The 14,624-nt window shown below is 39.3% G+C and overlaps 1 protein-coding gene across 1 annotated transcript in view; it reads right to left on the bottom strand.

Annotated features, from left to right (window-relative positions):
• CDC73 (cell division cycle 73) overlaps positions 1–14,624 on the bottom strand; it is a 155,586-nt gene that overhangs the window by 100,681 nt on the left and 40,281 nt on the right. Inside the window, exon 8 of the mRNA XM_072648332.1 lies at positions 718–816. Within this exon, the coding sequence (XP_072504433.1) occupies positions 718–816 (99 nt within the window). The remainder of the gene's footprint in view (positions 1–717; positions 817–14,624) is intronic.

A 14,624-nucleotide genomic window follows, 5' to 3' on the forward strand; every position in this document is an offset into this window, starting at 1 on the left:
AGATATTTTCTACCAAACTGATTCATATATGCCACATCTGGAACTATAAAGATTTCAATATATAACTGTTACTTTATTCAAATATGCTAGCAATTTTATGTACTACTGTCACGCAACCACTAGGTCAAATACAATGTTCCCTCGATAACAAGCTACTCCACATGCAAAAAACTTAATCTACAGTAAGCATTAACATTCCAAATAACTCTAATGTCTAGAGAAATACACATGGATTCATAGTGTCTTGATCAAAATATTGAAATGCTCTTAATTATAACTTCTGCTTCCTATCCATAATCACAGAAAAAAATTGAAAAATTCCTGGAAAACATCAGTCAATTGATAAGGCTATTAGCAAAAATCAATAATCAGGGAAGAGATTTCTCAGGTGTCAGAAAAATTGTTTTATCTTCAAATATTAGTGCTAATAAAAGTGCAAAAGAAATGGTTATTCTCAATTATTACAAAGATAATATTACAATCAAATTTTCAATATATTTTAAGATAATTATGCATATCATCCAAGATAAAACTGAATTTTAAAAAAGCAGTTGATCACTTAAATTACTATTCTGCATTACTCTTGAGAATATCCTTCATTAAAATAAATTTTATTTTTATCAAAATTAAATTTTATTCAATATACATATATTAAAATAAAATAAAATTCTGCTAAATTAAAAATTACTGAGTCAATAAGCACAGAAAGGTTCTTACCACAGGTGCTGTATTAGGTGCAGGCCTTTGCTCAGGTGCACGTCCTTCCTCCCGGGCTTTTACGGATTGAAGAATTGCAAAAATATTCTTGGCAAAATTCTAGAATGTAAACAGACTTTTAATTAACCTCATTTAAAATAAATTTAAAAGACTTCAAAGAGCTACACTTTTAACATTATCATCAAGCCTAAAATTTAACTCAGCAGATCTTCCCTACTATGTCATCACCTAGTATGTCTAGTATGCTATAGAATCTCACAGCAATAATTTGTAACTTCTGAATTCAGTTTATAACTAATACAGGATGTTGCATTTTCAATCTATTAAAATCATTACTTGTCCCCAAAACCAAATATTTAAAGATCCATGGCTGCTTTGAGAAGCTCAAGATCTATAAATCAATATTGAATTTTATTCCTATTCAGGTATGGTGCAACAGAATGAGATTTGCTTTTCTTATTGTTTTTCTTCACATGGCTAATGTGGAAATATGTTTTACATGACTTCATATGTATAATTGGTATTTCTTGCCTTCTCAATGCATGGGGGACAAGGTGAAGAAAGAGAATTTGGAACTTAAAAAATGTTTTAAAATTCACAATAGAGCTACCAGAGATTTTTTAATTTATTTCCAAAAGAGAGAATGGTTTTCTTCAGATATCACAAACAGCTCCCACTTACAGAAGGGATGAGCCCCTAGGACCAGAGACCAGGGGCGTGAGGGTGGGGTAGATTGGTCATCTCCCTTCCTAGAATTCTTTCTGGAGAGGCTAGTCTTACTGTTTCACTTCTGTAGTTAATACTGCCACTCTTATACCGCCACAGTTCTCTCCTCCACTTTCCTTCATTGTTTTCCTCATTTTTGCTCAGCCATCTGGTGATTTCAACGAGGCACTTGTTTCCAACTGGTGATCTAAGTGTGACCATGGTACCCTGTATTAGCTTTCATGCAAGTCTGCTCTTAGATGGTCTTAAATGAACTTTCTCAGCTACCCCCAATTTTAGAAATGATTATTAATAACCAAGATCTTGGGGTGATTCAGTTTTCTCCCCTTCTTCTAACTTCCTCATTTTAAAAAGTTCAGTTACTTGGAGGGCATTGCTGATAATGAGACTGCATTAATTCTCCTCTTCTTGGTCAGAAGTTACGCAACCTAACCTAAGATGGGAAAGCTCATTGTTGTTCTACTCAAGCTTGGGTAGAGACAGATCCTTTTGTCTAGATAGCACAAGGACGAGTATGGTCTGAATAGAGAGAATTTCTCTGTCCAAGGGTGACATGATGTCACTAGCAGCCCCTCTTTGCTTCAAAGGGTATATGTAAACTGTTAGCTCACCCCCATGATTGTCTTTGGTCTAAGAGAGATGGCCAAATGACCATCCTATTAATAATCTGCTGGCCTTATTAATAAAATGATTAAGTTACTCGGAACTGTCTCTCAAACCTTCTTAACAGGGCAGCTAGGTGGCTCAGTGGATAGAGCGCCTAGAGGGCCTAGAGGGCCTAGAGTCACAAAGACCTGGGTTCAAATAGGCCCTCAGATACTTACTAGTTCTGTGACCCTGAGCAAGTCATTTAACCTTTGTTGACTTAATCCACTGGAGAAGGAAATGGCAAGCCACTCTAGTATTTTGGGCAGCTAAGTGGCACAGTGGATAAAGTGTCATTTTCTATAGTCAGGAAGACTCATCTTCCTGAGTTCAAATCTGGCCTCAAACACTTCCTAGCTGTTTGACCCTGGGCAAGTCACTTAACTCTGTCCCAGTTTCCTCATCTATAAAATAAGCTAGAAAAGGAAATGGCGAAACACTCCAGTAAGCTTTGCCAAGAAAACTCCAAAAGGGATCACAGAGTAGGATGTAACTGAAAACGATTAAACAACAACAATACAGTGGGGTAATTTTACATGATGCAAAGCAGCAGGACAACATGGCTTTTCCCCAGTCAAGTTGTCCCAGGTACTGAAGGAAAACCCAGGTGAGACTGTAGATGAGCCATGGTGTTTAGATCTGGAAAGTCAAGGGAATGACAGGTTGGCCAGCCTGCGTCCAAGGTGCTGAGGGACGTTCCAAGGTGAGACTAACTAAACATCATATTGATATCCTGAATGCTTACTGCACTGCTGGAAGGGGAAAGTTGGCTGAAAGAGACACTAACCAAAACACAGGGGAAAGAGAGTTGGCTGTACTGAGACTCTACCAAAAGTGGAGAGGAAAAGAGACTTCGCTGACCAAGGCTTCTCCCCAAAGTGGAAATTGCAGTACATATTCAACAACTGGAGAAGGGGCCCCTTACAGTATGGTTATCTTCCATGGTATAAAGCAACTGGTTCACATGGATGTTCCATGGTGAGGGAGCCTCAGAAAGTGACAGAAATTCCTGGGTGGGACTGCAAATGAGTGACAGTATTTAGGTATGGAATGTCAGAAGCACAGTTGGATAGGTAAAGTAGGTTCACCAGCCTGGCCACTTGTGAAAATAAGAGGCATTTATAACTACTGACCAAAGAGGGGCCAGTTTGGAAGGATTTTCCAGGATAAGAAGTCCTCAAGGTTCAAGTACGTTCCAGGGTAACATGACCACAATGGCTGAGAGAAGCTCTAGTGTGAGACTGCAGTGGGCATTAACATCTGGAAAGTTAGGTTTACAGCTGTGAGGTAAAGGAAGCTTGGTTGGACCGACTGGGCCCCTTTCTAAAATGGAGCCCTATAAAAGACTCACCAACAGGAAAAAGGGGATATAGGCTACAGTTATCTTGCAAAGCCACAGGACTGCAGGACTAATGTAAGGTGAGGGAGAAGGGAAATTCCTGGATGAGAATGCAACTTGAGGTACGATGTTTATCTCTATAAATTCCGGGGAAGTGAAGGTTGGTCAGCATTTGCCTCTCATCGAAAGAGAAGCAACTAGATGAACTCAGCAAGTGGATAAATGGACTGGCAAATGGAAGGGATATTCCCAAGTGAACAGGAACAAGGTTCCATGGATATTCCAATATGAGGAGGTCCCAGATGCAGTTGAAAGTTCTAGTGTGAGACTGCAGGTGAGGAATAGTACCGAAGTCTGTAAAGCTGGAAACACAACCAGGAGGGGAATAAAGATCAGCTGGCCTAAGAATCTTTAGAAAATGGACTTTCAGGACAGAAAGGGACAGAGTATCAGGGGTCCTTCTATTAGCTGATCTCTTCAAGATGTTTGTAGAGCCAGGAAGTAGAGTTGCCAAGGTAGGAGCCAGTGAACCTCCATCTCCTCAGGGGAGTTCTCAGGTCATCCCTTGGATGACAATCTTACTCTGCTTTTGCACCAGGACCCCTTCCTGGAGATGAAAGGTCCTCAGATGTCACACACTGCACATGTTTTCTATTTCAAAATATTGGAAAATCCCCTATAAAGGATTTATGTTGTATTGTGACTCCCAGTCCAACATAACAAGCACACGTGCCAATTTCAGACTATTTCACCTTACATTAGCTACTCTGAAAAAGGTGAAGCAATTAGGATCATTTTATACTTTTTGAATAACAGAAAATACTAAGTATTTATAGACAAATTTCAATTTCTGTATCAACTTAATACATTTGCAATTACTCTTAGTATATATGTCCTTAGATTTTTATAACTCTTAGTAAAAGCCACAATTTCAAATAAATTAACTGAAAAATCAAATTGTAAATACACATTTCTTAGCCCCTACCATGTGCCATGCTAAGTATTGGGAGTACAAATATAAAAAGGAAAATCTCTAACCTCAAGGAACTGAAAATATAATGGAAGAAGAAAACACATGAAGCTAAAAGGAGTCACTGCATGATCAAAATGGAATCTAGTCTAAAAGAGTGTGGCCAGTGGGAAAGAAAGAAATGGTTGACATGGAAAACCTCATTAAATGGAGGCTTTGGGAGAAGTACTCTGTTCTGCTCTTCAATCAGTGGGACAGAGGGTACTAAGAGTACTAACTGAGGAGTATCAAGGGTGATGCAACCTTGCAGTATATATTTCTTGGTGATGAAGTTCCTGGGTGCATGATCATGATTGAGTCCAATCCAAAGAAGTGGAGCAGTTGGGAAATGAAGGGATGATTGGCCTGGGAACTCTTTTCAAATGGAGACTCTTTAAATATACAACTGCTTCTTTCCTCTTATACCTGGTAAAAAACCACTGGAGTAGTACTGCCACTTCATGCTATTCTTTCTCCCTTGCCCCCTCTCTGACCATCTCCAAGTCACTGGAAAGTAGGGGGGAGCCTAAGACTCTAAAAAGGTGACACTTGAGGCGGAGCCAAGATGGCAGAGTAGAAAGGCGCACATACACATACCTCCGAACCCACAACCCACAGAACAGCTACAGGGGAGTAACTCACGGCGAATTCTGCACCCAGAGGCCACGGAATATTGGAGCGAGGGAGATTTCTGTTCCGGAGGGACCTGCAAACCTCTCGCGGGGGGTCCTTCGCGCTGCGGACTGGGCACCGGGACTGGGAGCTGAGGGCAGCCCTGCAGCGGCCGCGGCACCGAGAGGAAAAGATCCGAGCGGGCTTCGGGGACGGGATCTCCAGGGGCCACGCGGGTCCCTCCACCCATAGGTGACAGGGTCGGTGAGAGAGTCTCTTTGGCGGGTCGAGAGGGGAGTGGGGTGCCCCCATATTCAGGGCCCCCCACCCCCCCGGGAGGTAGAAGCTGAGAGGCGGCTGCAGACTGGGGCTCCCCAAGCGGGCGGGAGCCTGGATCCATTGTGGAAGGTCTGTGCATAAACCCCCTGAGGGAACTGAGCCTGAGAGGCTGCCCTGCCCGACCTGACCACCTGAACTTAATTCTCACACTGAATAGCAGCCCTGCCCCTGCCAAAAGCCCTAAGGCTGGAAGCAGCATTTGAATCTCAGACCCCAAACACTGGCTGGGAGGATCAGGAGGCAAGGTGGGTGTGAGGAGAATATTCAGAGGTCAAGTCACTGGCTGGGAAAATGCCCAGAAAAGGGAAAAGAAATAAGACTATTGAAGGCTACTTCTTGGAGAACAGACATTTCCTCCCTTCCTTTCTGATGAGGAAGAACAATGCTTACCATCAGGCAAAGACACAGAAATCAAGGCTTCTGTGTCCCAGCCCACCCAATGGGCTCAGGCCATGGAAGAGCTCAAAAGGAATTTTGAAAATCAAGTGAGAGAGGTGGAGGAAAAACTGGGAAGAGAAATGAGAGGGATGAAAGAAAAGCATGAAAAGCAGATCAGCTCCCTGCTAAAGGAGAACCAAAAAAATGTTGAAGAAATTAACACCTTGAAAACTAACCTAACTCAATTGGCAAAAGAGGTTCAAAAAGCCAATGAGGAGAAGAATGCTTTCAAAAGCAGAATTAGCCAAATGGAAAAGGAGATTCAAAAGCTCACTGAAGAACATAGTTATTTCAAAACTAGAATGGCACAGATGGAGGCTAAGGACTTTGTGAGAAAGCATGATATCACAATACAAAACCAAAAGAGTGGAAAAATGGAAGATAATGTGAAATATCTCATTGGAAAAACAACTGACCTGGAAAATAGATTCAGGAGAGACAATTTAAAAATTTTGGGACTACCTGAAAGCCATGATCAAAAGAAGAGCCTAGACATCATCTTCCATGAAATTATCAAGGAAAACTGCCCTGAGATTCTAGAACCAGAGGGCAAAATAAATATTCAAGGAATCCACAGAACACCGCATGAAAGAGATCCAAAAAGAGAAACTCCTAGGAACATTGTGGCCAAATTCCAGAGTTCCCAGGTCAAGGAGAAAATATTGCAAGCAGCTAGAAAGAAACAATTCAAGTATTGTGGAAATACAATCAGGATAACACAAGATCTAGCAGCCTCTACATTAAGGGATCGAAGGGCATGGAATAGGATATTCCAGAAGTCAAAGGAACTAGGACTAAAACCAAGAATCACCTACCCAGCAAAACTGAGTATAATACTTCAGGAGAAAAAATGGTCTTTCAATGAAATAGAGGATTTTCAAATTTTCTTGATGAAAAGACCAGAGCTGAAAAGAAAATTTGACTTTCAAACACAAGAATGAAGAGAACCATGAAAAGGTGAACAGCAAAGAGAAGTCATAAGGGACTTACTAAAGTTGAACTGTTTACATTCCTACATGGAAAGACAATATTTGTAACTCTTGAAACATTTCAGTATCTGGGTACTGGGTGGGAGTACACACATACACATGCACACACACACACATACATAGAGACAGAGTGCACAGAGTGAATTGAAGAGGATGGGATCATATCTTAAAAAAAAAAAATGAAATCAAGCAGTGAGAGAGAAATATATTGGGAGGAGAAAGGGAGAAATTGAATGGGGCAAATTATCTCTCATAAAAGAGGCAAGCAAAAGACTCATTAGTGGAGGAATAAAGAGGGGAGGTGAGAGAAAAACATGAAGTCTACTCTCATCACATTCCACTAAAGGAAAGAATAAAATGCACACTCATTTTGGTAGGAAAACCTATCTCACAATACAGGAAAGTGGGGGACAAGGGGACAAGCAGGGTGGGGGGGATGATAGAAGGGAGGGCATGGGGAGGAAAGTGCAATTTGAGGTCAACACTCATGGGGAGGGATAGGATCAAAAGAGAATAGAAGTAATGGGGAACAGGATAGGATGGAGGGAAATATAGTTAGTCCTATACAACACAACTATTACGGAAGTCATTTGCAAAACTACACAGATTTGGCCTATATTGAATTGCTTGCCTTCCAAAGGGAAGGGGTGGAGAGGGAGGGAGGTAAAGAAGTTGGAACTCAAAGTGTTAGGATCAACTGTCGAGTAATGTTCTTGCCACTAGGAAATAAGAAATACAGGTAAAGGGGTATAGAAAGCTATCTGGCCCTACAGGACAAAAGAGAAGATGGAGACAAGGGCAGAGAGGGATGATAGAAGAGAGAGCAGATTGGTCACAGGGGCAATTAGAATGCTTGGGTTTGGGGGGGGAGGGGATAAAAGGGGAGAAAATTTGTAACCCAAAATTTTGTGAAAATGAATGTTAAAAGTTAAATTAAAAAAAAATAAAAAGGTGACACTTGGCCTTATCATGCTAGGAACAAGGCTTGTCAAGTTGTCTTCCTCATACACCATTAGCAGATAAGCTTCCTAGTTTGCTTTTATATGCATCCCCAGTGATCAGCACTGTGTCTGGCACAAATGGCACAAAGTTCTTAATAAATTCTCTATCCATTTATCTCTATCTAGTAGTGGAGAAGGTAAAGCACCCTACCCAGTCTGTCAACTATCATCTACCAAATTCCAGGTCATTTTCTCTCCTTTCTTACTGAAGACAGCTTAGTCTTCCTAGCTACCTCCTCTCTTTATGTCTTGTGAATTCCATATGCTATAATAAAACATTTGTTCTAGAGGCCAAGGACTTGTTTGAAGCCTTTTTCCGACACTTGCTGCCTACATCACCATTGGCACTTACTCCTTATCTGTAAACTGAGGGCATCTTAAACATGAGAAAAATTATTCTGGCCTAAGTATGAAGAACCGATTAGGTACACAGTGAGAGGAGAGAAAGGGGTGTCTGGGGGTCTATTAGGAAGCTATCATAACAGGTGGAGAGTAATGAGAGCTTGCATTAGGATGATGGTACTTGAGTAAGAGGAGACATGCAAAAGAAACTGTGGAGATGAAATTAGCAGAAATTATTGACAGCCTGGTTAAGAGGGTAGAGGGGGAGATTGGAGTCCAAGTTGTATAGTAGGAAGGGCACTAGATTTGGAGTCACAAGACCTGGATACAAATCCTGGCTCTACTTCTTACATGTGTAACCTTGGGTTTGTTACTGAACCGCTATGGGTCTTTGGTTTCCTCATCTGTAAAAAGAGAGGCTTGGATTAAATCATCTCTAAGATTCCTTCCAGCTCTAAACTGGATTTAAAAATTGAAGGTTTAAAATATGAGAGATGAGATGAATGGTGATTTTGAAGAACGAGAAGAAGGAACAAGTTTAGATGAAAAGAAAGTGAGGTCAGATTCAGGAATATGTCAGTGAATATGTACGTAGAAACATTTCATAGGCATCAAGAGATGTAGGTCTGGGGCTCAGAAAACAAGGTCAGGACTAGAAATACAATTCTGTATATGTTTGGTAATTTGAAGCGCTGGGAGTTTAAATAAGATTAATGAGATAAATCAAACATATCAGAAAAGAGATAAGATACAAACACAGAGTACTTAGTGAAAAAAGATTCACATTAGTAAGTCAGAAAGAAGACAAGGAATTAGTAAAGACAAAACTGTTAGAGAAGTAGGAACAGAACCAAGAGATTATATTATGTCTAAAGCAAAGAGAGGAGAGTTTCTGCTGGGAGAAAAGTAGGTATTGTATCAAAATCAAGACATGTTATTAAGCATGTGGATTTTTTTTAAAGGCCTTTGGACTTGTTGATTTGGAAATTTTTGCAGATTTCTGGGAACAGTAAAGTGGTAAGAATGGAAGTCTGTTTTCAAAAGGATGAATTGAGGAAGAGGAAATAAGAGACATCAACAACCAGGTCAAAAAAAGAGAAAGAAGGGATAAAAAATAAATAGGCTAAATTTTGGGGAGTCCTCAACTTGGAAGGGAAAAATTAGATTTCTATTTCAATAAAACTGGTTCCCATGGTAATCCCATCTATTTTATGTATTAAATTTTTTTCTGAGAAGGGAGTTCATAGGCTCATTAGATTGCCAAAAGGGTTCATAATACAAGAAAAGTTAAGAACATCTGCTGAAAACATAGCCAAGAACCTACTAGTATCATTTGTAGGGGTTTTAGGAAGGGTGAGACAGATCTCAATGTGTGTTCGTCCTTCGTTGCCGAAGAAGACCATGTCATCAGAGAAATAATGACATGACTTGCACTTGACTTTGTTTTGAGTGAGGGAGGGCTGTGCAGGTCATCAGCCTCATTTCTCCTCCACAGCCATCTGAAGCCAGTGACCAGATATTCATCAGGATGACTGGAGATGACCCAGGATGAGGCAATTGGGGTTAAGTGAATTTCCCAAGGTCACACAGCTAGTGAGTGTCAAGTGTCTGAGGTAAGATTTGAATTCAGGTCCTCCTGACTCTTGCACTGGTGCTCTATCCACTGCACCACCTAGGTGCCTCTACAGATCTCAGCAAGGGAGGATGGGAGAAACATGAGAGAAAGAAGTACAAAATAAAGAGAATGTGCCACAGGGGATAGTGAAAGGGGCAGGTACAGTTAGAGTCAGACACTGAAGGGGTGCAACTGAGGTGGGCAGAAATGAGACCAGGCAGGAGGGGAGGAGGAGAAGAGGCATTTTAATCTCAGGCAATTGGGGATTGAGTATTACTGGGACTAGGAGTATAAATTTGGTTATTATGGTATTATGGTACTCACTAATAATAACAACTAATATTTATTTATTTATTTGCTTACTTACATACATACATATCTACCTCTCTATATGTGTATATACACACACAAATACATAAAGCCTTCCAAATATTACCTTCTTTTATCTTCACAACAACCTTGGAAGGCAGGTGTTGTTATCCTCATTTTATAGATGAGGAAACTGAGGCAGAACAGAGGTTAAAAGACTTAACCAAGGTCACACAACTAGACAATATCTTAGATTTGAAGTCAGATTTTCCTGATTTCAGGTCCAGTGTTCTATCCAGTGTAATAGGTAAGAGTTCAGGTAATAGTAGTAACTCCATTAATGACTGACCCAACCTCAAGTTGGTTGTCACAAGACAAAACACACTCTGAGTTGTCTTTCTCTTTGACATCTCTCACAGGCATTTCCTTTTCCCTCACTACACCAGGTCAGGTCCTCTTTACTTCTTAGCTCAAAATAGCCTTGATTTGGTCTCTCTGCTTCAAGTCTATTCCAAACTCACCCATACTGTTCAAGGTTGCCAAAACGTGACACAGGTCTGATCATGTCATCTCCTCATTAAATGTCGATGGCTCCTTATTTCCTCTAGGATCAGATACAAACTCCTATGTTTGACATTTAAATCTATTCAAAACCTCTTTTTTACTATCTTTCCAGTCTTCTTATATGTCACTGCCCTCTGCCAATACAATCTAACTATACTTATCTATTCACTGTTCCACAGACAACCTTCCTCTCATCATTGTTTCTGCACTGCACATCCCTCATGCCTGGAGAATGTTACTTATATTTAACTTCCACCTCTTGGAATCCTTAGTTTCATGCAAGACTCAGCTTGAGCAATACCTTTTACTTGAACTCTTTTTGATTCCCCTAGCTGCTAGTGCACACCCTCTCAAAAATACCATGTCTGTACACGTACACACACACACACACACACACAGACATACATAACTGTAAATACATGCATATATACATATACATAGATTAGATATATATTCTGGTGTCTACTATAGAGCCGTATTTTATACTCTAAAGACACATATTCTACACAGCAGACACTCTATAGAACATATATCTTATCTATCTACATATATGCACAGAATGTGTGTATATACCTATATTCTATAGTGCAGATATTCCTCAGAATAGATATGTATGTATAGTGGATGTGCATATATATATATATATATATATATATATATATATATATATATATATATATATACACACATATATATACATACATATTCTATAGAGCACACTCTACACTATCTACATATGTATGTTATATATATGTGTATACATATGTGTATATATAAACACATTCTACAGAGCAGACATTATAGAATATATCTAATCTATATATGTATATATGCATGCCTATACATATGTGTGTATATGTGTGTGTATAATATAGAGGCAGCATGATAAAATGGATAGAGAGCTGACCCTCAAGACAGAACGCCTAGTTTTCAATTCCTGCTTCTGACATATAGATCTGCATAAAAGTCACTTACTCTCTAAATGCTTTAGGCTGTAACTATAAAAGTTGCAGAGAAGGTTTTGATTTGTATTGGGAGTAAGAGTTTCCTCACTTGGGAGTCCTCCACATCAATGAAATCATAGGTTCCAGTCCCGATCTGAACTGTCACTCAGCTAAAATGTAAGAAGCTAATGGGCAGGAGTTGTTTCCATTTTGTCTTTCTATTACAGTGGGTCTTGTAGATAGTTTATGTTTAATGAACATTTTCTTGATTGATTTATTGTATAAGAAAGGGATAGCCTCATCTTATGCCACTTTGAGGGTCCAGGCTGGTTTATCCTGGCATTTAAGGACTTTAACAATTTGGTTTCAATCAATTTTCCATTCTTATTTCACACTCTTTCCCTTTATTCACTCTACATCACAGCAAAACTGAATTACTAGCAGTTTGTCTGAAACAGCAAAGGCTCAGTTTGACTGGAATGTAGTGTGGATGAAATACAGGAATGCATAAGGTTGGAAAAGTAGGATGGGACCAGGTGATGAAATGTTTCACATGGCAAATAGAATTTATATTTTATTCTAAAGTTAATAGTCACTAGAGTATATAACATCATTTTCAAGGTTCAACTGAGGTGTCATTTCTGGATAACTTTCCCTGATCCCTTCCTCTGGCTGCCCCTCCTCCCCACAAAAGTGTTTTCTACAACTTCTACCATTATATTATAGTCCAACCATGGAAATGCTCTCCCTCTTCACCTCAGCCTCTTAGAATGCCTAGTTATCTTAGAGGCAGCTCAAATACCATTTCCGAAGAAGGTCTTCACTTGTCTTCCCAGATGCTAGAGACTCCTTGTGTATGGTGCATTTCATGCTGTATCTCCCATTACAAGGTAAGTTCCCATGAGGGATGGGACTGGTTTTATCTTTATTTGTATCACCAGCACTTAGTATAGTGCCTGGCATATAATAAGTGCTTAATAAATGGCTGCTGACTGATCATCTTCTAGACCAATACATATTCCAAGTCATTCCTACTATAATATAGCTGAGCACTCTGATCTGTTAAAACCTTAGCTCAAATTCCCTAAGTGTATGAATTCTCTTCTCCTGGAAAGAGAGTAATTTCAGTGCAAAAATTTTAGTGAGATAGTATCAGTTCGTTTAAATCATCTGTGGTTGTAGCTATATAATTCTTCCTCCCCCATCACAAAGAGGATAGCACCCTCAGTCCCCAAAAAGCAACAATTGAAACAGAGGTTAGTTATTCCTTAAATAAAAATTTCTGAAATAAAAATGCTTTTCAACCTAATTTGTTAGGTATAAGGCAATGAAGAATAAGAAACTGAGACCCAGAGACTTGACTACAAACTCCTAGCAGGATGAAACTAAAAAGTAAGTAACCTATAAATTCTTGAGGGAAGATGCCAAGAATACTGTACTGTACTTTTCACTCTAAGGACCCAGTAACACCTACCACAACTTTATTAACAAATGTATTTAATAAATTTCACTGAAATATCCCAGGTGCAAAACTCTGAATCTCCATTCAGCTGGTAAATCTTACAATTTCTACCTCCATAGTATCTTGCATATCTTTGTACTCATACAGCGAATATTTTCCCTCAACATCTCATCACTTTTCACCAGGATTATTGCAAGGGCCTTCTAATTGATCTGCCTGCCCCAAACCTCTCAGCACTCCAATTCTGTCAACAAACCAGTCAATCAATAAGCATTTATTAGATGCTTACTATGTGCCAGGCACTATGCTAATCCATCCTCTATACTTATCCTCAAGTGCAGATCAGACAATGTCACTCTCTTACTCAATAAACTCCAGTTGCTCCTTATTGCTTCTAGGACAAAAGATTCTTCTCTTTGGCTTTTAAAGCCTTTTACCACCTTGACCATAACCTATTTTTGCAGTCTTGAGATACACAGATAGAGGTCACTATATCTCCTCTATTCCCACATATGGTACATTCAAACTGCCCTTCAAGCTGGTTCTTAACAAATGGCACTACAACTTCAGTCTCAGTTACTTCTACACTGGTCACCAGTCAGGACTGGAATAATTTCCCTCCATACCTGTCTCACAGATACCCTTCTCTTCCTTCAAGACATATCATCAACTCCTTTGTGAAGCCCTTCCTAATCCTCCCAACTGCTAGTGCCCTCTCTATCCATTATATATCTACACAACACACACAAGTACACATCACTTTATTGTCTCTCTCTCTCTCTCTCTCTTTCTCAAACATAAGTTCCTAATGAATTGGGATTGTATCATTCTTTTTATTTGCACACCACAGAATGCAGTACAGTGCCTGGAATATTGCAGAAGCTAATTAATAAATGTTTACTGACTGAGGGTCCTAAACATGAAATAAAGATTACATGCATAAAAGTTATGTTTATGAGAATAGTGTAACTAAAATACCTAAAACCTTTTTCCAAGAGATTCTACAACCTACAATCTATGACCCAAGAAAATTAATGATAACAATTTAAAAAGCTCCATATATGACAAAATATTCCTAAGCACACTTTTGTAGCAGCAAAGAATTGAAAACAAGTACATGCTCTGATTGGGGAGAGGCTAAATAAGTTGTGGTCCAGGAATATAATGAAACATCATAACACATAAGAAATAATGGATATGAAGAAGAGCACAGGAAGACATATAAGCTGATGCCAACTGAAGTAAGCAAAACTAGAAAAACAATATATACAATAACCATTAGAACATAAGTGAAAAGAACAACAGCAAAAAACAGAAAGCGAATGGTGCAAAATTATAATGACCAAGCTTGGCAGTTACAAAGAAATATAATAAAGCATACCTCTCTGGATTCTTAGAAGTGGGGGTACAACGTGTACAGAACACTGCCTATAAAACTGTGCATGTATAACCTCTGACCCAGTAATACCACAACTAGGTCTATATCCCAAAGAGATTTTTAAAAAAAGGAAAAGGACCTATGTACAAAAACATTAACAGCAATTTTTGTGGCAACAAAGAACTGGAAATTGAG

This window comes from Notamacropus eugenii, chromosome 2 (genome assembly GCF_028372415.1).
Source record: "Notamacropus eugenii isolate mMacEug1 chromosome 2, mMacEug1.pri_v2, whole genome shotgun sequence".
Lineage (NCBI taxonomy): Eukaryota > Metazoa > Chordata > Mammalia > Diprotodontia > Macropodidae > Notamacropus > Notamacropus eugenii.